This window comes from Phodopus roborovskii, unplaced genomic scaffold, assembly GCF_943737965.1.
Source record: "Phodopus roborovskii unplaced genomic scaffold, PHOROB, whole genome shotgun sequence".
NCBI lineage: Eukaryota > Metazoa > Chordata > Mammalia > Rodentia > Cricetidae > Phodopus > Phodopus roborovskii.
This window is the reverse complement of record NW_026126566.1, coordinates 3078366-3101630: the sequence shown is the minus strand read 5'-3', so window position 1 is coordinate 3101630 and position 23265 is coordinate 3078366. Positions and strand designations below refer to the sequence as shown.

Below are 23265 nucleotides of genomic sequence, written 5' to 3'. Positions count from 1 at the left end.
TTTATAGGGATGGGTCTTAGTCTGGAGACCACCCACTGGAGTCCAGGTGAGAGACATCAGAGGCCACACATCCCACCAGTATAATGACTAAACCTCACTTACATATGGCCCTTCTCTTCTCCTCCTTTCTATTCCCATAGTCATACATTCATACCCCAGGATTCTTCCCCTTGAACTGTGAAACCTTACCCCTTCCTCTAAGATACTCTCTCTGCCTCCTGGGACTGAGACTGGACACGCTGCTGTTTGTCTGTCTGTATGTATGTCAATGCCATTATAACTCTTTAAGTTTTTACCAAAATAGCACATCTCAGTGCCCCCCCCCACCGTCCCCCAGCCCTGAAGCTCAGACCTTTGCTGCCCCCGACTTCTTTCATATGTTGATGTTGATATCACTTTCTTCTCCCTCCCTGCCGGCTGTGATGCCTAAGCCTAGATTCACTTCAAATGACCCTTGCCGTGTCCATGGAATTTACCTTTGTTCTGCTGTTCCCAGGGCAACGCGTTCCCCATATGGGGCTGTGAATACATGGCAAAGACCCCAGAAGATGCTTCCTGTCTTGCTGCTCTGCCTCCTACCAGTGTCCAATGGGAAAAGCTGCCTCCGGTGCTGGCCAGAGCTGCCTTCCCTGCTGGACTATGACCTGCAGGTGCTCTGGGGCAGCCCAGGGCCACCCACAGAACTCTCACAAGTCCTACACTCCTTTTTCCTGGAGGATAACACCTTACAAGCGCCCTGGTACCTTGGTGAGGCACAGCCGGGCAGGGATGGAGCACCCTTTCAACTGACCTGATCCTGTCCCCAACGTCCCTCTGTCCCCTGTCCCATTCTCAGCTCGAGACCATTTGGAAGAAGAAACAGCTACATTCTTCACCCAATTAGACAATGCCATTAAGAAGCTGAGGGATGGTAAGGACCGCAGGGATTGAGTAGGATTATCAAGACCTGATCTAAACAGCACTCCCTGGAGGCTCTTTTGGTAGTGGGCAGGGAAGCTTCCTTGAAGAGCACACAGTGTCACTGTGTCACTATGCATTCTGTGGTGGTACAGACATAATTCTAGCACTTAGCGGTGAAGACAAGAGGATCATAAATTCAAGAGCATCCTCTGCTATGTAGTGATCAGTCTGGATACATGAGACCAAGTCTAGGGCTCGGGGGAGAATGGGAAAGTGGTTTAGTAGATAAACCGCTACCCACACAAGCCTGAGTTCAGATCCCCAGATCCCAGCCTGGTAAAGCTAAGAGTGGTAGCACATGTCTGTAATCCAGTGCTCCTAAAGGGAGGTAGGAGGTGGAGACATAAGATTCCCCAGGAGCTCCTGGGTCAGCTAGCTGCATACACACAGCAGCAAACAGTGAGAAGGCCTGCCTCGAGAAGCAAGACGGAAGTGAGGACTGCCATCCGAGGTTTCCGGTGGCATCCATATGCATGCTGTGACATGTGCACACCTGCACTTGGAGGGACACAGATAGATTTATACTCATATACCTCACGCATGTGTGTATAGTGGTTGTGCCTATCACCCAGTGCTGAAGTGGCAGAAGGATCCTAGCAGCTCACTTGACAGCCAGAGAGTAAAAGACCCTGGGTCAGAAATAAGGTGGTGATTCCTAAGGAACAACACCAAAGATTGACTGCCAGGTTCCACACTCACATGCAGGCATACCTATACATATATGTGCACATGTACACAAAAGACTGACTTCATATCGGTGAGTTTCGTCCCCTTCTGCTACACCCAGATAAGTCAGCACTTCTGGAAGAGATCCGTGTTCAGAAAGGTCTGCTGGCTGAGAAGCTGAAGGACAGGTCCCAGGAGCTGAAGCAGAGGGGTAGGAGATGGGGCTGTCCCTTCCCAGTCCCCACCCATCGTCCTTCGATCATGGATTGGAGAATCCAATGAACCCAATAGGAAATCCCTCCTGAGATCTCCCCAGGAGCTCCGTCCTAACCCACAGATTAGGGTCCTTCCATGAGTCCCTAGTGCCATACCCTGCTCCCACTCCCGCCACTCCCAGCTCTGTCTGCCTCTCTACTGCCTCAGTTTCTCCACCATCTCACTTTCCTGGGCAGCCTGCAATGACTCATGTGGTGAGTATGCCCAGGGCTGAGCTGGAGGACGGGATGAGAGGCCCTGCCATGTCTGAGGTTCCTGTCCATCGCTCTCACAGACATGCTTTCCCCAACGGAGGTCACTGTGTGTACTGACTGCCAGACGCACTTCCTGTCCTGCAACGACCCTAACTTCTGCACAGGTCAGTGGCCTTTGCTCCACTCATGGGACCTCTCTTTCCCAAACCCTCCACCCCTGGGTTTCCCATCTCTGCCCATCATTCTTTTCAGTCCTAGCTAGAATGGGCCAGGATTTTCTTTTCCTATTGGATGAAGAACAATAGAATCTGCCTGGCTTTAGAGCCTGAGAGCCACTGCTTCTGAGTCCTCAGATTGAGCACGCCCACAACCCTCCCATTGCTGTAATTTAAAGAGCCAAGCAACAGAGCTTGGGTAGAAGGTTTTTTGTTTGTTTGTTGTTTTTTGTTGTTGTTGTTGGTGGTGGTGGTGTTGGTTTTGCTTTGTTGTTGGAAAATAAATGGGAAAGGGGAAACCAGCCTCTGGGAACAAGAGAGAGGCAGAGAGAAAGAGAGATGAGAAACAGAGAGGCAGAGAAGCAGAGAAAGAGAAAGGTAGGAGATGGGTAGAGCCTTCTTTTGTTGTTTTTTGAGACAGGGTTTCTCTGTGTAGCACACCTTTGATCCCAGCACTTGGGAGGCAGAGGCAGGAGGATCTCTGTGAGTTCGAGGCCAGCCTGGTCTACAGAGTGAGTTCCAGGGTAGCCAGGACTGTTACACAAAGAAACCCCACCTCCCCCCCCAAAAAAAGAAAGGGGGGAAGGAAATGAAAGGAAAGGAAGGAAGGAAAGAAAAGAAAAGGAAAGAAAATTCCCTAGTGTCAAGTGGCCATTTTCCAATGTGTTGCTCTTTATGCGTGGCAGGGCCCTTTTAAAAGGGAACGTAGTGAATGTGCACAGGTGGTGCTCTTAGTGACTGCATGAGGGCACATCCTGTCAGGACCCCAAAGGCAGGCCAGTACAGATGCCTGAATACTAACAGCCATCCCATCTCTACTACTGGCTCTACTTTCAGTGTTCTTCGTAGTAGCTGTCCTCAGATCCCCACAACCATAGGCCAGGAGCCTCTTTCTACCTTCCTCCCTGCCCCTCAGCTAAGCCTGGTCAAATGACTCTTCAGCGTTTTGCTACAATTCACTCAGGCTTCCACCAGCACCCCAACACCCCATGGTGTGTGTGTGTGTGTGTGTGTGTGTGTGTGTGTGTGTGTGTGTGTGTGTGTGTGTGAGAGAGAGAGAGAGAGAGAGAGAGAGAGAGAGAGAGAGAGAGAGAGTATGGCAATCATAGGACCTGCTTTTCACCTTCTCAGAGACACAGGCTCTCTTGTTCACCCCTGCTCATCCAGGCCTGATGCCCCACAGCTTTGGGGATCCCATCCATCTTCCCCCCAACAGGAATGAAGAGGTTACACCCATGCAGATTACTGCATCTGACTTTTACCTGGATGCTGGGTTTGAGTAGCGAGCATTTTGCCGGGGAACGGCGTCCCTAACTCCCCATCTTCTTTTTGAGACATCGTCTCTCGTTGGCCTAAAATTCATCAAACATACTAGGGCCCCTAGTGAGATTCAGAAGTTTGCCTGGCCCCTCCTCCCAAGCTCCGGGATTACAGGTGCATCTCACCAGAGATGGAATTCAGGTCCTCGGGCTTCACTGGCTACACCTCAAGCCCTCAAGCTTCCACGGCTCTTCGTCAAGCCTCTCTCGCACTTCTCAGTTGCAGCAACCTTTCCCCGCTGTTTCCTTCTCCACCGCTCAACACTTTGTTGAAGGGCAAATCTGCCCGGGACACAGCCTTTTATAACCTCAAGTGCCCACCCCAGCCTCCAAACACCTGGTTCCTCCTTTCCTACCCCAGTCAAGGCCGTTCGGACCTACAAGTGGGCTGTGATCCTCATCAGCGTCCTGATGTTCCTGGCTGCGGCAGGCATCGGGTGAGTGGCTCCTCCCACCTCCAGTGCCCCTAAGGACACGCACCCAACTCTCTGACTGACCTCTCTCTCACCTCCTTCTTGTCCAGTGTTTACTTTTTATGGCTCCAAAAGAAGAAGAAGAAGACTGTTGAGGTACTAGGATACACTCCCATCTAGGGCTAGTAAGGCCTTGAGGTTCATCTCTTGCCTGCGGGGTCTGCTGTGTGCAGAGATATTTGAACCTGGGCCCAGGACACAGATAAGCAAAGTTCCTGAAGCCTCTTGTTGTCACCAGAGTGCCCCTGCAGAGCCACCTCCCCTCTCTGCCCTGCACACTGACCTGAACAGGCCAGAACGGTAATAGCTTTGTCATGGCTCCTGGGTGGCTGTGGCCAGTGGGACTCCCAGGAGGAAGTTAAGGGGTCTGGGGTTGCATTGGGAAGCCCCACTTCTTTCCTCTTTGCAGGGAAGAGACAGACAGTTCCCCCCTTCTGGACACGAACAGCTCTCAGAACAACAACCAGAACAGATGGCATCTGAACGTTAAGTCATCTCTGACCCTGGTGACTCTCCCTCGCACCAGGCACTCCTCCCTGGGACCAGGAGAGCTCTGAGTCAGAGGTTCTGCAGACAAGCCTCCCTCCCTCCTCCTCTCCCCTCTCCTCCCTCGCTGCCCCTCCCCTCTCATCCCTCCAAATACATACCTTTGTAAAATAGTTCTTTCATTTAAAACATTTCCTGGTTTTTCTGGAGGTTCGGTTTAAGTGGGTACAACAGTCATTCATTGTTGTCAACTTGACTGGATCTAAATCACCCAGTAATACTCTGTCAAGAGCCACAGCCCTAGGCCTGGAAGTCGCTTTCTTTGTGTTAGGTGAAGGCAGGGGGACCTTTTTAAAGTGCATTGTGCCAGCTGGTTTTTGTGTCCACTTAGAAGAAGAACCCTCCATGGGAAAAAGTCCTGTGAGCAAGCCTGTGGTACCTCTCCTTGACTGGGAGACCACAGCTCACTGTGGGCAGGACCACCCCAGAGCTATAAGAAAACAAACCGAGAAATCCATGATGAGCAAACCAGTAAGCAGTGCTTTCTTCTGCTTCTGTTCCTGCCATGAGTTCTTGTCCTGCTTCCTTCACTGATGGACTGAAATGTGGAAGTGTAAGATAAAATAACCACTTTCCTTCCCAGGTTGCTTTTGGTTGGTAATGCTATATTATCACAGCAATAGAAATCTAAGACACGTGTCTTCCCAGCTTGCTTTGGCTTCTGTTTCTACTGTTTGCCTTGAATTTCTTGTGTGTTTTTGGAAAGTATGAAAATGAACTCAAAACTAAATCATGTTAACATGGTACCTGGCACAAGTCATTCCAATCTGCTTTGGTCTGGGCTACTGGGCTTAATATAGCAGCTGAATATAAAACAGTATCTTTCCACAGTATTATTTAACGATCTCTTGTTTAGCACAACCTTCCCAGTTCTCATTCTGTGTCTTCCCTGGACTACCAGAAACAGGCACCATCCAAGCACTTAGACTCTGGCTCTCAGCTCCAAAAGAACTAAGGGCACTCAGATGATCACAGTTTATATGCAAACACAGTCAGTATGGTGTAATGAAGGAAATGGGTTCTGAGAAGTGCATCATGGGCTATTTCATCACTATGTGCACAACACAGAGTAACATAGTCTAAGGTGGTGTGGCGTCACCAAGTAGGGATAAGCTTATGGGACTCGTATTGCATATGAGCCTTCTGTCATTGACTAACACGCTTACTGATGTACCAGCATTGTGGTTTCCGTGTGCAGTAGCCCTTACACGTCCATGTGTTTAAACACCAGGTTCCCAGCCGATAGCACTGTCTGGGAAGGAGGAAGAACTTTAAGAGACTGGGTGTCATTGGAGGAAGTTGGGCACTGGAAGCAGGACTTGAGGCTTCCTGGTCACACTCAGCTTCCTGACTGGAAATGCAATGTGACCAACCAGCATGTTGCTTCTGTGTCCATGCCTCCCCACCGCCCCCACTGCTATGTCTTCCCTGCTATGATGGGATGTCCCTGACTAACTGTAAGCCAGAATAAACCCTTCGCTTTCAATCACATCTTCTCAGGTCTTTGGTCACGGCATCAAAAAAAAAAAAAAAGCTACTTAATACAACTACTAATATCATGTCAACTGACTGTGTTTGAACTTTGAATAATATAATTACAGTGTCAGTCCATTGTGTCTGACTTCTTTTTCTTAATATTATAGTTTGACTATTTTCCAGCACTTGTTATATACATAAGTATCTTTAATTTGTTCACTTCATCAACTTATGCTATTTCCTTTTTTTGATAATTTTATTTAAATTTGAAACAAGCTTGTTTTACTTGTCAATACAAGTTTTCTTTTCCCCCCCCCACTCCCCCAAATGACCCCATTCCCCTTTTTGCTCCCCAGGGAGGATAAGCTTTCCATTGGGAGTCTTCAAAGTCTGCCATATCATTTGGAGCAGGGCCTAGGCCCTCCCCCATGTGTCTGGGCTGAGAGAGTGTCCCTCTATGTAGAATGTGATCCTAAAGTCCATTCCTATACTATGAATAAATCCTGATCCAGAGGCCCCCATAGATTTCCCAGTCCTCCTAAGTAACACCCACATTCAGGGGATCTTGGTCAGTCCTATGCTGGTTTCCCAGCTATCAGTCTGGGGTCCATGAGCTCCCCCTTGTTCAGGTCAGCAGTTTCTGTGGGTTTCTCCAGCCTGGTCTTGATCCCTTTGCTCATCACTACTTCCTCTATGCAACTGAATTCCAGGAGTTTTAGCTGTGGGTGTATGCTTCTGCTTCTATCAACTACTGGATGAAGGCTCTAAGATGGCATATAAGGCAGTCATCAATCTCAGTATTGGGGAAAGGCATTTAATGTAGCCTCTCCACTATTGCTTAGATTGTTAGTTGGGGTCATCCCTAACACCAGATTTCTCTTAAAACCTATAAGTCTCCCTCTATTATGGTATCTCTTTTCTTGTTCTCCTCTATTGTTTCCATGACTCAATCTTCCTGCACCCTCATGCCAACCTCTCCCCTCCTCTTCTCCCCTTCTCTTTCTTCTAACTCTCTATCCCCTCCTGCCATGCACCCAATTTACTCAGGAGATCTTGTCCCTTTCCCCTTCTCTGGGGGACCATGTATGTCTCTCTTAGGGTCCTCCTTATTTCCTAGCTTTTCTGGTGGTGTGGATTGTAGGCTGGTAATCCTTTGTTCTTTGTCTAAAATCCATATATGAGTAAGTACGTACTATGTTTGTCATTTTGTGACTGGGTTACCTCACTCAGGATGGTTTCTTCGAGTTCCATCCCTTAGCCTTCGAATTTCAAGATTCCATTGTTTTGTTTTGTTTTGTTTTTCTGCTGAGTACTACTCTATTGTGTAAATGTACCACATTTTCTCCATCCATTCTTCAATTGAGGGGCATTTAGGTTGCTTCCAGGTTCTGGCTACTACAAATAATGCTGCTATGAACATATTTCAACAGATGTCCTTGTTGTGTGAATGTATATCTTTTGGGTATATGTGTAAGAGTGGAATTGCTGGATCGTGAGGTAGACTAATTCCCATTTTCCTGAAGAACTGCCATACTGATTTCCAAACTGGCTGTACCAGTTTGCACTCCCATCAGCAGTGGAGGAGTGTACCCCTTTCTCCACATCCTCTCCAGCATAACCTGTCATTGGTGTTTTTTATTTTAGCCATTCTGACAGAAGTAAGATGGTATCTCAGAGTTGTTTTGATTTGCATTTGATGGCTAAGGATGTTGAGCACTTAAATGTCTTTCAGCCATTTTAGATTCCCCTATTGAGAATTCTCTATTTAGTTTTATACCCTACTTTTTAATGGATTATTTGATGGTTTGGTAACTAGCTTCTTGAGTTCTTTGTACATTTTGGATATCAGCCCTCTGTCAGATGTGGGGTTGGTGAAGATCTTTTCCAATTCTGTCGGTTGCCATTTTGCCTTGTTAACTATGTCCTTTGCCTTACAGATGCTTTTCAATTTCATGAGGTCCCATTTATTAATTGTTGATCTCAGTGTCTGGGCTACTGGTGTTATGTTCAGCAAACAGTCTACTGTACCAATTTGTTCAAGGGTACCTCCCACTTTCTCTTCTAAGAGGTTCAGTGTGGTTGGATTTATGTTGAGGTCTTTGATCCATTTGGACTTAAGTGTTGTCCATGGCGATAGATATGGATCTATCTGCAGTCTTCTACACACCATCATCCAGTTATGCCAGCACCATTTGTTAAAGATGCTTTCTTTTTTTCCATTGTATAATTTTAGCTGTTTAGGTGTTCATAGGTGTGTGGGTTAATATCAGGGTTTTCGATTCAATTCCATTGGTCTACCTGTCTATTTTTGTGCCAGTACCATATTATAGATCTATAATAGAGCTTGAAGTCAGGGATTGTGATGCCTCCTGAAGATTCTTTTAGCTTTCCTGAGTCTTTTGTTTTTCCATATGAAGTTGAGTATTGTTCTTTCAAGGTCTGTGAAGAATTGTGCTGGGATTTTGATGGGGATTGCATTGACTCTGTAGATTGCCTTTGGCAAGACTGCCATTTTTACTATTTTGATCCTACCTATCCAAGAGCATGGGAGATCTTTTCATTTTTTGGTATCCTCTTTAATTTCTTTTTTTAAAGACTCAAAGTTCTTATTATATAGGTCTTTCACTTGTTTGGTTAGCATTACCCCAAGATATTTTGTGTTTGTGGCTATTGTAAAGAGTGATGTTTCTCTGATTTCTTTCTCAGCCCCTTTATCATTTGTATATATTAGGGCTACTTTTTTTTTTAATCTTGTATCCTGCCACTTTGCTAAAGGTGTTTATCAGCTGTAAGGGTTCCCTGGTAGAGTTTTTCAGGTCACTTATGTAAACTATCATATCATCTACAAATAGTGAGAGTTTGACTTCTTCCTTTCCAAGTTATATCCCCTTGATCACCTTTTGTTTTCTTATTGCTCTAGCTAGTACTTCAAGTACAGTATTGAAGAGATATAGAGTGGACAGCCTTGTCTTGATCCTGATATTAGAGGAATTGCATTAAGTTTCTCTCCATTTAGTTTGATGCTGGCTGTTGGTTTACTGTATATTGATTTTATTATGTTTAGATATGTTCTTTATCCCTGATCTCTCCAAGACCTTTATCATGGTTGGATTTTTGTCAAAAGCTATTTGAGCATCTAGTGAAATGATCATGTGGTTTTTCCTTTTCAGTTTGTTTATATGGTGAATTACATAATAGATTTTTGTATGTTGAACCATCCATGCATCCCTGGGATGAAGCCTACTTGGTCATGATGGATGATGGTATGTTCTTGGATTCAATTTGCCAGTATTTTATTGTACCAGTGTTCATGAGGGATATTGGTCTGTAGTTCTCTTTCTTAGTTGTGTCTTTGTGGGCTTGAGTACTAAGGTAATTGTAGCTTCATTAATAGAGTTTGGCAATGATCCTTCTGCTTCTATTGTGTGGAACACTTTGAGGAGTATGGGTATTAGCTGTTTTTTGAATTTCTGGTAGAATTCTGCACTGAAATCATCTGGCCCTGGGCTTTTATTTTGGTTGGGAGACATTTCCTGACTGCTTCTATTTCATTAGGGGTTATATTGCTTTCTGTTCTTGATTTAATTTTGGTAAGTGATATCTATCCAGAAAATTGTTCATCTCCATTAAATTTTTGAATTTTGTAGAGTAAGGTTTTCAAAGTATGATCTGAAGATTCTCTGTATTTCCTCAGTGTCCATTGTTATGTCCCCCTTTTCATTTCTGATCTTGTTAATTTGCATGTTCTCTCTCTCCCTTTTGGTTAGTTTGGATAAAGATTTATCTATCTTGTTGATTTTCTCAAAAAAAAAAAAAAAAAAAAAAAAAAAAAACTCTTTGTTACATTGATTCTTTGTATTGTTTTCCTAGTTTCTACTTTATTGATTTCAGTCCTCAATTTGATTATTTCCTGGCATCTACTCCCCTGGAGTGAGTTTGCTTCTTTTTGTTCTAGCACTTTCAGTTGCTGTTAATTCTCTAATGTGACTATTCTCCAGTTTCTTCATGTGGGCACTTAGTGCTATCAACTTTCCTCTTAGTACTGCTTTCAAATTGTCCCATAAGTTTGGATATGTTGTGTCATCATTCTCATTGAATTCTAAGAAGTCTTTAATTTTTTTCTTTATTTAATCCTTGAACCAGGAATGGCTCAATTGCACATTGTTCAATTTCCACGAGTTTGTAGGGTTTCTGGAATTTGTGCTGTTGTTGAATTCTAACTATAAAGCATGGTAGTCTCATAAGATACAGGGGCTATTCCATTTCTGTACCTATTGAGGTTTGTTATATTGCCGAGTATGTGTTTGATTTTAGAGAAAGTTCCATGTGGCACTGAGAAGAAGGTATATTCTTTAGTGTTTGGATGGGATGTTTTATAAATGTCTGTTAAAACCATTTGGGTCATAACTTCTGTTAGTTCCTTTGTTTCTTTGTTAAGTTTCTGTCTGGTGGATGTGTCTAGTGTTGAGAGTGGGATGTTCAAATCACCCACTGTGTGTGAGGTTTTATGTGAGATTTGAGGTTTACTAACGTTCCTTTTACGAATGTGGGTGCCTTTGTATTTGGGGCATAGATGTTCAGAATTGAGACTTCATCTTGATGAATTTCCCCTGTGATGAAAAAGAAATGACCCTCTTTATCTCTTGGATTTATTTTAGTTTAAAATCTAATTTGTTAGATATTACAATTGCTACACCTGCTTGTTTGTTGGGTCTATTTGACTGGAAAACCTTTCCCCAATCCTTAACTCTGAGGTAATGTCTGTCTTTGAAATTAACGTGTGTTTCTTGTGTGCAGCAGAAGGATGGATTCTGTATTTGTATCCATTCTGTTAGGCTATGTCTTTTTATAGGTGAGTTAAAAACCATTAATATTGAGGGATATTAATGACCATTAATTGTTAAGTCTTGTTTGTTTTGGATTTCTTGGTGGTGGTTATACTGTGTGTGGATCCCCCCCCCCATTTTTCTTTTGGCTGTTGGTAAAGTGGGATTATTTATTGCCTATGTTTTTGTGAGTGTAGTTAACTTCCTTGGGTTGGAGTTTTCATTCCACAACTTTCTGTAGGGCTGGAATTGTGGATATTCATTGTTTAAATCTGGTTTTGTCATGAAATATCTTGTTTTCTCCTTCTATAGTGATTGAAAGCTTTGCTGGGTATAATAGTCTGGGCTGGTGTATGTGGTCTCTTAGTGTTGGTAGAACATCTATCCAGGACCTTCTGGCCTTTAGAGGTTTCCATTGAGAAGTCAGATGTAATTCTGATAGGTCTGCCTTTATATGTTACTTGGCCTTTTTCCTCTGCTACTCTTAATTTTCTTTATTCTGTATGTTTGGTGTTTTGATTATTATGTGGTATGGGGACCTTTATTGTGGTCCACTTTATTTGGTGTTCTGTAAGCTTCTTGTACTTTCATTGGCATGTCTGTCTTTAGGTTAGAAGAGTTTGCTTCTATGATTTTGTTGAATATAATTTCTGCACCTTTGAGTTGGGTTTCTTCACCTTCTTCTATACCTATTATTCTTAAGTTTGGCCTTTTCACGGTGTCCCATATTTCCTGGATATTTTGTATCAGGGATTTGTTGGACTTAAGATTTTTTTTGGTCGATGAATCTATCTCTCCTAGTGTATCTTCAACGCTTGAGATTTTTCTCTTCTACCTCTTGTATTCAGTTGATTCTGCTTGCATCCTGATCATTTCCCCAGCTTTTCTATTTCTAGCCTTCCCTCATTGTCTCTATTTCAGCTTTTAAGCCTCGCACTGTTTGAATTGGTTTTTTGTTTGTTTGTTTGTTTGTTTGCAATTTTTGGTTTGTATCCTTCCATTTCTTAAATTTTTTTTTCTTCCATTTCTTTAAGGGATTTTCTCTTTACCTCTTTGAGGGTCTCTGTCATCATCATAAAGTTGTTTTTTGGGTCATTCTCTTCTGCTTCATTTGTGTTGGATGTTTAGGTCTTGCTGGTATGGAGTCCCTAGACTCTGGGGTTGTCATATTGACCTTTCTGTTGTTCACTGTGTTCTTATTCTGTTGTCTACCCACCCCTCCTTCCAGTGCATACTATATACTGGTAGGGTCTCTCCCTCTCCTAGTGGGTACACGACCAAGGTTCTCTTCTGGTGCATGCAAGCAGATCCAACACTCCAATGGCTCTCCTCTTCCAGTTGGTGGTGGTGTGACTGCTCCCACAGGTGGAAATGGGATCAGGATGCTGGCAGACTCAGGATGAGCTGGTCCACTAGGATGGGTTCCCTCATGTGTGTCCCCAATTTATATGATTTCATTGTCTACTTATTTGCTTATGGTTTCTACTGATGATGCACATTTAAGGTTTTACCAGTTTAGGGTTAATTTCACATTTAATAATATTTTAATATTTAATATGTGCATAAGCAAATATTTTCATGTGGCACATAGCCATGGGCTGCACAATGAGATTTTTTTAGCCAACCAAAGACCATAAGGATGGTCCCAAAAGCATATCACCAGATGGTGTCATAGCTATTATAGATTATGTAAATTCCCCATAATGAAGTCACCAAAGATTCACTTTTCAGAACATATTGCCTTTGTTAATTAGTATATGACCATACTATACCATCTTATTCAGTTTTTTTATCCTTGATGTATATATGTATATACAGTGTGTGTGTGTATGTGTGTTGGTTTTTGATCCCCACCTTCCACATTGTTGGAGACAGAGTGTCTCCCTGTTTAGCACTGTGTCATCCTGGGCAGCTGGCCTGATCTTCCAGAAATTTTCCATCTCTGCCGCTGGAAGAGTGTATCCTAAGCCTCTAGAACATCCAAAAGCTCTCTAAAATATGTGAATCTCTCTTCAGTTTCAAGGTCTCTCTAAAATATCCAAGGTCTCATAACTGTAGGTTTCTGAAAAAGGTTTTTTAAGTTAAATACTTTCTTACTTCAAGAGGGAAGAACCAGGGAGGCTTTAAATGAGTTCTGGAGACTCAAACTCATGTCCTCACACCTGTAAGACAAGTGCCTTACCCACGGCACATCTCCTGGACTGGTAACGACAATATTTTACATAAGGCACTTGGACATCTACAGATGTGAGAGTTCATGGGTTCCTAGAAGCAAGCACTCATTGAAACCAAGGGATAAACGTATACAGTTACAAAACAAGAGTTGGTTTTATTTCTGTGTATTTGTTTATATATGTGCATATGTCCATCCATGTATGTGAGATTGTTGGGCATGAATGTGCACATGTGTGGCTATCAAGGACTGTGATTCTCAATTATGAGGTATGTTTCTTGGAGGCAACACAAAGATTGATCCTGGTTTTTGATCCAATCTGTTAGTTAGAAAAAGGTTTCTTTATCATGGAATTGATGCCATCAATACTCAGTTATGATGAAAGTGTGTGTTGTTTGTGTATTTCCTGTCATTCTCTGGCCTTTGTGGGGTTTCTTTTGTTTTGTTTTTTTGGGGGGGTTGGGGTTTTGGGGGGGTTTTGTTTTGTTTTTGTTTTTTGTTTTGTTTTGACCTCTTCTGATCCAGTGTTCTGGAACTGTTTATTTCTTGTGTCTTCTCAAGAGTGCTTTGCCTTCTTTTCAGACCTAAACAATCCTTCCAGTATCTTCTGTAGAGCTGGTTTAGTGGTCATAAATTCCTTTAACCTGGTTTTGCTATGGAGAGTTTTCCTTTCTTTTTCACATATGATTTACAGTTTTGTATAGTATATTAGTCTTGGTTGACATGCATAATGTTTCATAGCTTATAAATTATCAGGCCGATTCCTTCTGACTTTCATGAAAAATCTCCATGGAAAAATGTTATTCTAATCTATCTTCCTTTGTATAGGACTTGATCTTTCTCTCTTGCTGCTTTCAATGGCCTTTCTTTGTTCTCTGCAATTAGTTTTTTGACTATTATACAACACAGGGCTTCTTCTCTGAACCCCCACCCTGCCCTCCTCCCTGCCCGGGCCATTCTTAAACTGTCCACCTGCCTGAACTCAAGACAGCACAGCAGGCAAGCTTGTCTTGCTGATCTTGCTGGACCTGCCAATGGCTTGACTGCCATTGACCATTACAGTCTGTGTTTTCTGCTGGGTATTTTCTGTTTGTTGTTGTTTATTTTGTTTTGTTTTCACTCCTCCCTGTTTCCCATTCCACTCAGTATTAAAAGCAGGGAAGAAAAACTACCTAAAAGAGACTTCATCCTGCCTAGTCTTCTAACCTCAGGGACAGCAAGCAGCACAGGAGGGTGTCTCCCAGTGAACACATCCAGGGAGCCTCGGCAGACTAACTATGTAGCCTGAGAAGTGGTGTTTGGATCAATCACAGCCTTTCCTCTTAGCATAAGTCAGTGTCAGTTTAATCAGTCTTAATCACTGTCACAGTCACAGTAGTTCCTAGACCACAAGGGGGTGCAGGTTAGCAGTCATCCAAGCTTATGGAGGACAAAAGGTCTAGCTAGGATAAACTTTCCTGAGCCAGTGCCTGCAGGAACTCAGTGGTTGGTGCTGGCACAGGGGTACCCTGGCTGCTGGCTGTTTAACTGACATTCCTTTTATTCAGGGCAGCCATACTCTGGCTGCTATTAGGGAATCAAATTACCCCATCCCTTAATATCTGTGCTTGTTTACAGGAAAATGAGCATCAGGTATGCTTAAAATACAACTCAAGAAATCCAGCATAACACTGATTTCTTTCATATATGCACATGCATGTTTGTGTGTTCAGGTGCACATTCAGGTGTATGTGTGTGCATGTGGAAGCCAGAAGTCCCAACTTTGTTCCTAGGGAGCTGGCCATCTTGTTTTTCTGAAGCAGAGTCTTTCACTTTTACCTGAAACTTGACGACTGGACTAAACTGGCTGGCCAGTGAGCCCCAGGAACCCACCTGCCTCCCCTTCCCCAGTGCTGGGACTATAGGTATGCACCATGCCTTTTTTTTTTTTTTTTTTCACATTTTCTGAACTCAAATCCTCATATTGTACAGGAAGCACTGAGTCATGTCACCTGACAGTTTGCAGACAATAAGAGTGGCTACCACCTGCCCAAAGCCCCAGAGGCAGGGGCCCCTTCTCTGCCTTAGAAGAGCCCATTTATTTATTTAGCATGTATGTGTTCATGTCCACATGTGTATGAGCACATGTAGTGAATATGCATGTTTGTGTACTTGCATGTGAAGACCCAAGGTTAGATTGAGAATCTTCCTTCATCGGTCACTACCTTATTGACTGAGGCAGTGGGCTGGACAGTTTTACATCAATTTAACAGAAGCTAAAGTCAGCTGAGAGGAGAGAACCTCACATGGGAAAATGCCTTCATAAAATCAGGTTGGAGGCAGACCTGTAAGGCATTTTCTCACTTAGTGATTGTTGGGGGAGGGCCCAGCCCATTGTGGGTGGGTCCTGGGTTCTATAAGAAAGTAAGCTGAGCAAGCCACGAGGAGCAAGGATAGCAAGCAGCACTCCTCCATGGCCTCTGCATCAGCTCCTGCCTCCAGGTTCCTGCCATGTTTGCGTTCCTCCTGATAAACACTGACACAGAAGTGTAAACCAAATAAATTCTTTTCCTTCCCAACTTGCTTTTGGTCATGGGGTTTTATCACAGCAATAGTAACCCTAACAGACAGATAAGGTCTTAAGCAAGCCCAGAGCTCAACAATACAAGTTAGTCTGGCTAGCCAGCTGCCTTCTGGAATTCCTCCTCCTCCACCTTTCAATTAGAGGCAGGCTGCCATGATCACCTGGCATTAATTACATGGGTGCTAGAGATCTGACCTCTGGTCCCCATGATTATGCAGCAAGCACTTTATCCACTCAGCCCTCTCCCAAGTAGTCATTGTCTAAGGTGAATGCCATGGACTGTGGTACCTGCTTCACTGGCTGCAGAGGAGCAGGAGACTGGGGGGGGGCCACTCGGAACACTTGCACACAGACAGAAGGGCTCAAAGGACCTCAGTGTTTGCTGGAGATTCTAACAGACCTCGGCCACTTTCTGTGCTCCATCAGTTAACCAATCACTCATGCTGTCCAAAAAACCAGGCTGCTTTCCCTCAGGTTCATTAGAAACTGTGTCTGCTTATCGAACAAGAATTCCCGATGCTGTATGGGAGCAGATCACAAGTTAGACCCTGTCACTGCACAGGCTTCTCACTGGGGATGGTTTTGAGTCAACCGCAGCTCATTGAGAGCCTGCCTCTCCTTAGAAGACTGCTGTGTGTTTTCTTTTTTGTTTTCCAAGTCCTGATTTCCTCACTTAATATATCTTGCAGGATCATCCTGTTTTCCGTATATCTCATCGTTTTATGTCTCTTTACAGCTGAATAAAATTTCACTGTGAATGTATACCATACTTTATTTGTTCATCTACCGATGAACACCTAGGCTACTTCCATTCCCTAACTATCGCGAATAATCCAACAATAAACACAGATGTGCACTTATACTGGGATTAAAGGCACGAGCCACCACCGTCCTGCTGTTTTTGTTTTAAGAAAGCTCGCCACTGACCTCCATAATGACCACACTGAAGACCCTGCCTGTGTACCCCCATAACAGCAGATGACACTTGTATCCTCCTAGGCTTGTACCCGGACTCCAAACCCAAGGCCCCCAAGGGAAAGGACAACATGGAAAGGAAGGACGGGAAAGCTATAGCTTCCTAGGCAGCTGACTAGAAATGACTGTCTTCTACAGGTGTGTCCAACCTTCTGACAGCGGAACAAGAAAGATGTCTTCAATGGCGTTCACACCCAAGACCATAAATCAAATTACCAAAACGTTCATCCTCCCCAAAATAAATTCTATAATTTTAAATAAGTTTATAGTTTAGTGTCAGGCCACATCCATAGCTATCCTATAGTTAGCCCACAAGCTGCAGGCTGGGCACCCCTGCCTACCTAAAGAAGACACAAGTGGAAGCCCACAGCAAAGCAGCCCAGTCGCCTACAGCAAGGCACAGGGACTTCATTCTGAACTCTAGTTGACCTTCTCTGGAGGCCAGATTGTTTCCACAGCCCTGGACACTGAACTTCTCCAGCTGTCCATGAGGCAAACATTAACAGCTGTTTCCAGAGAGGCCATGGGGAGAGGGCAGAGAGGGGCAACCACATAGCTGGTTCACCTTCTACCCTGGCCCTTCCTCAGCTGGACTCAGGCTCTCATAGGGTCTGTGGTCCCATCGCAGGGCACCCTGTCCATAGGCCTCAACACTCTCTTCCCGTGCACTGTGCTGGCATCCATCTACCCACCCCCTAAATGCCAAAGTGTATTAAATAAGGTCACCGAGGACAGTTTCCAGAGGGTGTCTGTCACTTGATCTCTAACCCACCACCAGTGGGAAGCCCAGGGAGCACGTGCCCTGAGCCTAGGGGAGGTAGCATCCATGCAGTCTCCCACCTCAGGGACACCAGCTTCCGTTGGCCCTGGGTCCCACTCACACACTAGGCAAATAAAGACACATGCACTGTTCCTGGGTGGTTTTGTCAGGTTTTTGTTGTTTCGCTGCATTTTGAACACTAGGGCTTATTTTCAAACAGCACACGGGTGGTCTGCAGAGCGGGACCAGGCTGGGCCAGTGTGCAGGCCCCACCCACGGCAGCTGCCAGAAGAGGACCCAAGCCCTGCCCGGTGGCACAGCCAAGCATCAGGCAAGTGCGGCGGTGGCTCTGCGCCCCAGGCCCGCCCTGAACATGCGGGCACCAGGAACTCAACTAGGGGGACACAGCAGCTTCGGGAACACTGGAGAAGTCCACTGAACTGGCCGGAAGGCTCTTTGGAAAACCACCTCATCTTTGGGGGAACGCCTCTTGACTTAGGTCTCCACTCCCCAATTTCCCGACACTTTTCAAGGATTTCCAAACAAAAACAGAAGAGGAAGAGAAACAAAGAAAAGGAAAGCACACATTTTTTGGGAAAAGGTGTTCTTCACACACCAGAAGGCTGCAGGGGCTCCGCCGTCCGTCGTCACTGCACCCGCTCAGTGAAATTCTCCGGGAAGACACCCCGGCATTTCTCCAGCTCTTTGTGCTGGTTCCAGTCGCTCTCCTTCACTCCCATGAGCCAGCCTTCATCCTGCGGCCAACAGAGCATGGGTAACCCAGGCCCACATCACAACACCTTCCAGTACACTAACAAGACCCAAGCAGGCTTGGGAGGAGCCAGCCTCCCTGCCTGCTGATTCCTCTGTGCCTGGACACTGCACTGGTCTAAGCCTCAACAATGGCCTCAGTACCAAGCCATAACCACCTGCTACGTGCAAATGTATCCCTCCTAGAACCCAGACCCTTCTGATACAGCGAAGGGCCAGGCAGGCACGCCCGTTTCTTCTCACAGCTTCTTACACGAGCCAAGCCACTCACCTGTTCTGGGAAGGGATCCTAAATGAAGAAGGGCATCGGCCATAACAAATGATAGCTGTCACACAGTAACTACACCACTGTTCTTATGCAGTCCTTGGGACACAAAACACCTGCCTCAGCCAGAAACACAAGCTGACATCGTACTTCAGTCTAGTCATGATTGCTGGTGACCCTGGACATATTCCCTAACACTTTCCTTCCCTCTCCATTGTTTTGTCAACTCTAAGAAGCCTGGAGGGTGCTCTGACTCCTGTGTCTCTCTCTCTAGAACAAGGTTTCCCAAACCCAAACAACTTCCAAGAAAACCCCAACTGTCCTCTCAGGTCCCCAAGTCTATAAACAGCCAGAAAGTTCTGGAAGCAGTTAAAAGCTTCTAATCAGATCATTGGGGAGGGGGTGCTGAAAAAGGATGATTACAAGTTCAAGACCAGCCTGGACCAGCGTGAATTCAAGGTCATTTCTGAACAATCTAGTGAGCTCCTGGCCCAAAATTAAAAATTAAAAAAGAGGGCTGGGGACATAGTGTGGTGGTAGGGCATACATGTGGCCCTTGATTCAATATAATACCCAGCACCGAAAAAGAAACATAGGAGGGGAGTGAGATGGCTCCATGGATAAAGGTGTTTGCTGCTGAGCCTAACAACCTGAGTTCAATCCCTGAATCCTACCTGGTGGAAGGAGAGATAAAAGAAAGACTCCTGTAAATTGTTCTCTGACCTTCACTCATGGATCATGTCACATGCGCGCGCGTGTGCGCGCAAACACACACACACACACACACACAATAAATAATGTAATAAAAATGTAAAGCCTCTAGCAATGTGTCCAACTTTTAGACGTTGTGACAGCTACAAAGTTCATCTACAAAGTTCATACTTGAGTTGACAACAAAAGAACAAAAATCCTATACTATCGGGGATTGGGGCATGGTGAGTTGGTAGAGCCTGCCTGGCATGAACCAGGTCCATCCCTGACACCACACACCAGGCACAGTCCTGGATGTCAGCAATCCCAGAACTCTGGAGGCAAAGGCAGGAAGATCTGAACTTTAAGACCATTCTCAGCTGCATGGCAAGTTCCAGGCCAGCTCCAGATACATGAGACCTTGTCTCAAAACAAAACAAAATGCTTTAAATATGTTTGCCAGGACACATGTGACCCTGAGACTACAGGTAAAACATGCCTGCTAGACAGCCCCAAATCCATTCTATTAAGCCCTTCAATTCCAACTTGCTTTTTCCTTCAACGCTAACCAGCACAGGGGTTTTCTCTGCAGGCCCTCACTGCTGAAGTTACTGTGACTGTCCCAAGCCTGGCGACTTCCTGGGTCTTTGTGATTTTGTTCTATCACTATCTGCATTGTTGTGGATCTCTGCATTTTCTTGACTCTGCATATAACCCATTTCAACACCTCTGGTACCATACACAGCCCCCTGCTGGCTGGAGACCAGGGTTTTAGCTTCTTAAAATTCCACCCAGCTAGGAAAGACCCACCGAAGTGGCCAGCAGACAGAAACCTAGGGCTTTAGAAGCACATGGAGTTAGGCAAATGGCTCCATTAGTAAATCCTTGCCACTGGAGCATAAGGAAGTGCAGTACAACAGGCTAAAAAGAGAGGCACAGAGAGGGCCAATGGGAGGGACGGACAGGAGGGGGCAGGGAGAGTAATATAAATAAGGTGAAAGAAAAGGGAGGCACAGATCATTGCAACCTAGCCCTGCCCTGCTAGAGTGGGCCTCTGCTGCTGCCCCCTACTGCCTATACACACCATTGCAGCAGCCGCCCTGGAATTCCCACCAGCCACTAGGCTCACCTGCTCCTCTGGGTTCTGGAAGGGGATCACCAGCACCACATCGCCAGCTTTGAGTTGCAGCTCGTCAGTGTCAGTGGCCGTATAATCGTGCTGGGCTTGTACCTGCAGAAGTTGGGAGAGCATGTCAGGGGGACACCCCAATCTAGCCCACAAAAGACAGAGGGCTTTCTTTATGCTACTCTGTACAGCAGCCTTAAAAGTGAGCCACGGGGCTCCTGAGCTAAGCACCGGAGCCACAGCCTACAGGGTTAGCTAGCTTGAGCTCACCTTGAACATGAAGCCCGGGGGCAGGTCCAAGCGCCCAGTCCCACTGCTGCCCTCCACGGCACCATTCACAGTTGCTGGGAAGGTCTCCACCACCACAGCCGGAAGAGAGCTCTGGGGACAGGAGATAAGTCAGCCACACCAATGGCAGTGTGGGGAAAGCCAGGGCCACAGGACGGAAGGGGACGAGCTCACGTCCGGTGCCAAACTACCCTGCCCTGTGCTCTTCCTGGGAACTGTGGCCTGCACCAGCATGGGTGAGGAACACAGGGAAGCTGCAGACAGGCAGAAGACAGGCAGCACTGGACAGACAGACAATGGGGAAGAAAAAAACAGGGCATGGTCCCTGCCATCTTACGGAGGCTGCTTCACTGGCCGCTGTCTCCCCTGGCTCCTGGGCTCCACCCACCACCTCGGAGGCCTCTGCTGGCTGCAACATAAAATGCCAGCAAGGGATCAGACAAGGAGCTGGATGCCATGACCTTGACACACCAGAGGAGGGCAGCGTGCAAGTGAGAGAGCCACAGGTATTGGCCTGGCTGAGCTAGAAATGTGTCTCACTCAATCCAGGAGCATCCTGCAGGACAGGCTGATCCCTGTACAAGAGGCTGATACCTGTACAAGAGGCAAGTGGAGGGGAAATGCTGGCTGACACACGGTGACAGGTGTGTAAAGAATGGACTGCAGCTCACTGGATGGCATACTACCATGAATGCTGCCCCCACCTCTGCCTTACAAGCCCTTCCCTCTAAATACCCAGCTTCCTCCTGCCCACGGTGCCTGCCACGCTGGCACTCATCGGTTAGCTGAAGCTTGCCGGATGCCCTGGACCCATCACGCATTCTTAGGCAGCCTTTTCCAGCCCTGGATGATGCTTCTCCACAGGTACAGCGTCCGAGCCAGGGCACTAGCTACAGTAGACCATGGCAAAAGTTCCACCATGCGGGAACCTCTACCAACCCTCAGACTCAGCCACTTCTGAGCACTGGAACCTACTTATGCAACCTGTCTGCCTTCCACTTCCTCAAATATAGAGGAGAAGAGAGTATCTGGTTGATAAGGTTATGATGAAGTCAGGTCAGAAAAATTCTGGGAAATAGAATAACCTGTTATGTCCTCTGAAACGTCCCTCTCTTCCCACTCTGCAGGGGTGCTCTGAGGTAAGAGAGTAGGAGAAGGTAGGTGTGATCTGAGCCATGATCACCACCTTCCGCACCACCTAGTAACACCATCCCGGGACCACCAGGTCTTGTCCATACTATGTGTCTCCTCTGACTCTTCGTCCACACAACACCCCAGAGATGGGAAGAAGCCAGATGGGAACAAGGGGACACTTACTTGGGCAGGCCCTGGCTCGGCTGTCTGGCTGGGCCAGGCCACAGCAAAGGTGCCCTCAGCAGAACTGGGCTCCCCGGAAGGCAGGATGCCAGCTTGACTCTCTGTGGACTAGTGACAAGCCACCAGGATGGGAAAGAGTGAGGCCAGGGAGGTGGGAGGGGGAGGCATATTGGACAAGGGCAGGAGACAAGAGAGGGTGATCTTGAGTGGCCAGCATTAACAAGGAATGTGGTCTGGGGTGGCAGCCTGGTCAGTTTTGTGGTCAACTGCCTCCCGTGGCTCTGGTCCTGCCATGATCAAGGAGGGATGAGGCGGGTGTGATGCTACCACAAAGCACAGCATCTACCAAAATGGTCAAAAGGGCCCTGCCAGCCCACTCCAGTCTTCTTTCTCTGGCAATTACAGGCTCTCTCTCTCTCTCTCTCTCTCTCTCTCTGTGTGTGTGTGTGTGTGTGTGTGTGTGTGTGTGTGTGTGTGTGCTTGTGCACATATGTGACATATATGATCTTGTGTGTGGAGGCCAGAGGTCCAGCCCTTACATCTCTTCAGTCACTATATACTTGGTTTTTTTGAGACAGGGTCCTCTCACTGAAGCTTGAGCTCATTGTTCACTTCAGTTAGACTGGCTGGCCAGTGATATCCAGTGATGCCCTGATCTCTGCCTCCCAGTACTGGGGTTACAAGCTTGAGCCACCACACCTGGCATCTTTTTAAAAGACTTATTATTTTTATCTACATGTATGTGTGTGCCCATAGAAATGTATATGTATCACATGTGTGCAAGGGCCTGCAGAGCCTAGAAGGCATCAGAACCCCTGGAACTGGAATTATTGACAGTTGTACAACAGCTGATGTTGGTACTAGGACCAGAACCCAGTGAGGGCAGCAAACGTTCTTAACCACTGAGCCATCTCTCCAGCCCAATCAAACTCAGCTAGCATTTTACAGAATGAAGCTTTTATGGAAACTTTTGAGCCCACAGAGTCTTGGCTGCTGCGTGGCCCAACAGTACCTGATACACTGGCATTTGCAAGATCATGTCCTGGAACCCAGGTTTTATTATGATCAATTGCTGGGCACATTCCAAGTGTGAATCCCTCCAAGTCTGAATCCCCATGCCCAGGGGTCCCAGGGGTGGGTCCCCAGAAAAACAGCTTTCTATCACTGCCTTGGAACCAGGACTCCTTGACACTTCTAGACGACCTGCTGGCTGGTTGTCAAGATCAACACCAGCAAGACCTGAAATCTAACCAAAACCAGTGCAGGACCCAGTCTGGAGCTACAAGGAGCTCATTCCTGCGGTCCTAATAAAGGGATGTATTGTCAGTGGCCCCTGTGCATATGACCATGGAGAAGCGAGTGTGTCATATGCAGGCTGGAAGAGTA

At 46.1% G+C, this 23265-nt stretch overlaps 2 protein-coding genes across 10 annotated transcripts in view; one reads left to right on the top strand and one right to left on the bottom strand.

Moving 5' to 3' along the window:
* The first annotated feature begins 529 nt into the window (after positions 1–529).
* On the top strand, positions 530–4660 carry Tex51 (testis expressed 51). Its single transcript, XM_051202290.1, has 6 exons — positions 530–747; positions 836–910; positions 1748–1837; positions 2177–2260; positions 3992–4067; positions 4513–4660. Exons 1-6 carry the CDS (start codon positions 549–551, stop codon positions 4658–4660), a joined length of 672 nt encoding a protein of 223 aa, XP_051058247.1. The 5' UTR covers positions 530–548.
* A 12920-nt stretch (positions 4661–17580) lies between these two features.
* Positions 17581–23265, bottom strand: part of Bin1 (bridging integrator 1) — a 58405-nt gene continuing 52720 nt past the window's right edge. For 4 of the 9 annotated variants that reach the window (XM_051202427.1, XM_051202432.1, XM_051202430.1 and 1 more), the window contains 4 exons: positions 20900–20971; positions 20545–20655; positions 20278–20379; positions 17581–18177 (listed from right to left, as the gene is read on the bottom strand). In XM_051202427.1, coding sequence (XP_051058384.1) covers positions 18070–18177; positions 20278–20379; positions 20545–20655; positions 20900–20971 — 393 coding nt within the window. In that variant the 3' untranslated portion in view covers positions 17581–18069. Of the gene's footprint in view, positions 18178–20277; positions 20380–20544; positions 20656–20899; positions 20972–21879; positions 21988–23265 lie in introns of all 9 variants that reach the window. The other 5 variants (XM_051202436.1, XM_051202428.1, XM_051202431.1 and 2 more) reach the window with 2 other exon arrangements.

Bases quoted from the DNA above. Each gene is read 5' to 3' on its own strand.
- Tex51 (XM_051202290.1), top strand. From the start codon at position 549: ATGCTTCCTGTCTTGCTGCTCTGCCTCCTACCAGTGTCCAATGGGAAA. The intron at 748-835 runs GTGAGGCACAGC...TCCCATTCTCAG, and splicing joins ACAAGCGCCCTGGTACCTTG to CTCGAGACCATTTGGAAGAA. The intron at 911-1,747 runs GTAAGGACCGCA...TGCTACACCCAG, and splicing joins CATTAAGAAGCTGAGGGATG to ATAAGTCAGCACTTCTGGAA.